General features: G+C 21.9%; 1 protein-coding gene across 1 annotated transcript; it reads right to left on the reverse strand.

Annotated features, from left to right (window-relative positions):
* Positions 1-338: 338 nt before the first annotated feature.
* Positions 339-3712, reverse strand: LOC126893907 (uncharacterized). The gene is made up of 2 exons (XM_050664457.1): positions 2791-3712; positions 339-1385 (listed from the first exon to the last, which is right to left on the reverse strand). The coding sequence occupies exons 1-2, from the start codon at positions 3651-3653 to the stop codon at positions 560-562; spliced, it is 1689 nt and encodes a 562-aa protein (XP_050520414.1). The 5' UTR covers positions 3654-3712; the 3' UTR covers positions 339-559.
* Positions 3713-4219: the final 507 nt, after the last annotated feature.

The raw sequence follows: 4219 nt of genomic DNA on the forward strand, positions 1-4219 counted from the left end.
TTCTTGTAGGCTGAAACAATAAAGCTACGATGAAGCTGAAAAATAAACTTTAAAATACTAGAATTAATGCATCCAAATAATTACATAACACTGTTTAGAAAATATCTAGAAACTTTTATAAAATAATTTTTTTATACTTACATATTTTTTTTTAACCAGTGCGATGTTTTTATCACAAAAGAAGTTTTTCAACAAAAAGAATAAATATAATTATTCATATTATAATCATTTATTTTTATTATATTAAATACAAAAATAAATAATGGTTTTAGCGTTTTAATTATACAAATTTATATTTTTATAACTTATTGAAATATTTTTAATATTAAATTGTAGGAAGTATGCTGATGAAGACAAAATTTACAAAAAAATTATCATAAATTATTTTCAAATATTATGTTAGAAATCTGGTAAATAATATTTAACAATGAGTAAATAGTAATTTTATGAAATTTACTTTTTTAAATCAACTTTTTGATATCTAGTTCTTACTTTTTCAGAAAGGCTAAGTAGATAACTAATCAATCTAATTTATAAAAAGTTTAATAATTCTGTCCTCTTAATTGTTGTTGAGACAATCAACTTTTTTGAAACCCAGATCTTCATAACAAAATTTATAAACATTTTCACAAAAATTGTCAAAATAACTACACGCATCAATGTAAATTTGGGTTAACAGTAAAGAATTTGTTTTATTCGTTCTGTATACTGATTTTCTGAAATTTCTAACAATTGTATATTTATCATACAAAGATTCTTTCATAATACAACGTCTGTTTATTTTTACCATATCAGTAATTATTTCAATATAAAAGTTATTACGAAAATGTAGAAATATTTTCAGTAGTATTTCAATCTTCTTGATATTCATACCCTGTTGGTCAACAAAATTATCACGAGAAAATTCATTGTTCTCTAATAAATTAAGAAATTCTGTAATCCATTTAAATATTTTATGTAAATTTGAATGAGAGTTTAAATTAAAACTCCATATTGATGATTTCTTTAAAGTAATTAAAGCTGTATTCAATCCTTCAAACATTTTTTTGGATTTATTGAATGAGTTAAATAATTCAATCAGACACTTGTGTTTGAATATCTTTGCATCAGTATTGCATACAAACAAAATAGCAGATAATAATACATGGTAGTTTTTCATTATTTCTGTATACCTACAACGTAATAATTGTGTTACATGCTCTTTTTTTATTTGAAAATTCATGTGATCAATTGGGTCTTTCATTACACAATCTACGGTATATTGTTTACCATTATACATTATATTTATGTGCTCCATTGTTTTCCAGCCATTTTCCTGACGTAGAATATTTAGAACTTTAATACCTTCATAGTGATTAATTGATGAATCTATTGGCGGTGTGAGTCTATATTAATCAATATTGTTATAATTACAACAACAAATTATATATGACAACAATTTATATATTATTAGTAAATTATTGTTTTATTTCCATTCATAAAATCTTACAAATGTGATTAAGAAAATAGAAATTTCATTGCAATATTTAATAAATTAGAAATCAAAAAATGAATTTGGGGATAGTAGTATTAGTCATATTATTTCTTTCATACATTAAGTCTTATTACAGTTTTGTTTAATTGGCATGGATAATTTTATTTCTAAAACTAATTACACATAAAAATGGGTATTTATATACAGGGTGATTTTTTTTATCATAACCCACTCAATTACTTGCAGAATAATAATAATTTAAACATTTTTTTTTTTATTATTATCTTTAGTTACACATTATTCTTGAATTTTTAACTAAGTAATACTTTTTAAGTTCATCCCTTATGCCTTAGAGGGGTGTCAACTTTGTTTTTTTAAATGGTAACACGTATTTTTAATTTAATAAAATGTTTGAGTTTTTAATTTAATAGTAAATGGCATTTGAATTTTTAATATAACTTTATTAGCTTATTAGATATAAACATTTAAAGTTTCAAAATTTTGAGTTAATATACATGTATAATACACATGGGATTGTAAATACAGGTAGCTAATTGGATTTTTATGACATTGCTGTCTCAGTCACGGATTGTTTATTATCAATTATGATTATCAATAGATATACTTTCTGTATTGTCAGTTAGTGTATTTATAAACTCATAACAATGTGCCTTACTACAATTGATAATAACAATGCTGTGTACCTGCTAATATCGATGTTATAAAAAACCAATTAGCTACCTGTATTTGTAATCCCTTGTGTATTATACCTGTATATTAATTCAAAAATTTGAAACTTTAAATGATTATATCTAATAAACGAATTAAGTTATATTAAAAATTCAAATGCCATTTACTATTAAATTAAAAACTCAAACATTTTATTAAATTAAAAATACGTGTTACCATTTAAAAAAACAAAGTTGACACCCTTACCAGGCATAAGGGATGAACTTAAAAAGTATTACATAGTTAATAATTCAAGAATAATGTGTAACTAAAGATAGTAATAAAAAAAAAATTTTTAATTATTATTATTATGTAAGTAATTGAGTGGGTTATGATAAAAAAATCACCCTGTATATATATGAAACTAAATTGAAAAAATATTTAATACATTTGTACATAAATTACTGCTTATAATGATTCTAAACAATTTCTAAAATATTATCTTTGCAGAATATTATTTAATCAACTATTTTAATAGATATTATAAAATATGGATTTATTATTTTATATAAAAAATAAAAAAAAAGTTTCTTTTATTCAATTGTAAGATTAAAATATAAAAATATTTTAAATGTAGTCATACTTACTCAAGTGTATTAGGGTTGATAAATTCTTCAAAGCCAAGATTTTTGTACCAAATTTCTATGGTTTCGTTGTAAAATGAATTAAGTTTACTACATGTTAAATACACTAAGTATGAGTCGTTTCCGTTAGAGCATTCCTTAAGTTGAAATGTTAAGTCAGTTTTTATAGAAGTGTCGATGATATTATTATTTTGAAATAGATTGTTTACTTTTTCTAATGCTTCTGTATAAAATTCATTTAAATTCTTAAAATTCGTTTCACAATCATTAAGATTTGGTATGCTATTGAGGTCAAAAGAGCTGATCTCTGTTATTTGTTGTAAGACATATTTTTGAAAAAAGTCAATTTCATCAATTATAACATTCGTCACAATGGATCCTTCAAACACAAATCTTACATCTATAAAGCTTAAAAACTTCATAGCATTGTAAAGATTTTCAAACATAATCTTTGAATTTTTCACTTCTTCTACGAGTGATGTTACACAACAAATAAGGTTTTCCGACAAATTTCTAGAACGAAATTGCTGACATTTATCAATAATAATATGCATGTAATCGAGAAATTTTTTTAGTATTTCAGTGTACTTGAAATTGAGTAAACTAATTGTAATAGAATATTTACTTTTAAAATTTTGCATAAACTCGTCTTGTTTGAAAGCTTCCTCTATATCAACATTATAATTTGAATCTCGTTTCATTTTCAGATTTTGCATTTCATTTGATCCAATATGTTTTCGAATATGATCCTCTATTGTTTTGATATAATTTTTATAATTCAAACGATATCTTAAACGTTTATCTGCTTCACTTGGTTTCAATACAAAAACGACCATAGACATTAAAATCAACGAATAATATTCCATTAAAAATAAAATTAACTCGTTGTATACTAAGGAAGATTTAAAATGAATATATTTAAATGTGTGTATTATTATTTTATATTATAGTATTGCGAGTGAAAAAATGTGTTTAAAGTATGTATATCTTTTTTATATATCTGTTAAAGAATAACATTGATTTATATTTTGTTTAATTAAATAATTTTTACAGAATACATAGATTTATTAGTATTTATTTTTTAATATATTTACGAATATCGTCTTAAAATGTTTTATTATGAACATTAGTTACTTATAAGAATATTTTGAATTGTAATATAGTAATTCATATAATGAGACCTAATAATTATCATTGAAATTAATTTAGTTTTAATATTTAACATTTTTATTTTATAAAAAAAATAGCTACAGAAAATGGTTAATTAAAATTTTTATTGATAGTAATTATCTGATATGAATTTTGTATATTATACTAGTTATCAAACGTAAATGATGTTCTTCAATATAAAAAAAATAATAATTTTGTATTTAGTGGTAAGTTATAATACAAATATTTGGAAGTTCTTAGAAAATATAAAAAATATACTTCA

The sequence above is a fragment of the Daktulosphaira vitifoliae genome, unplaced genomic scaffold (genome assembly GCF_025091365.1).
Source record: "Daktulosphaira vitifoliae isolate Bord-2020 unplaced genomic scaffold, ASM2509136v1 Scaffold_1, whole genome shotgun sequence".
In the NCBI taxonomy this organism is placed as follows: domain Eukaryota; kingdom Metazoa; phylum Arthropoda; class Insecta; order Hemiptera; family Phylloxeridae; genus Daktulosphaira; species Daktulosphaira vitifoliae.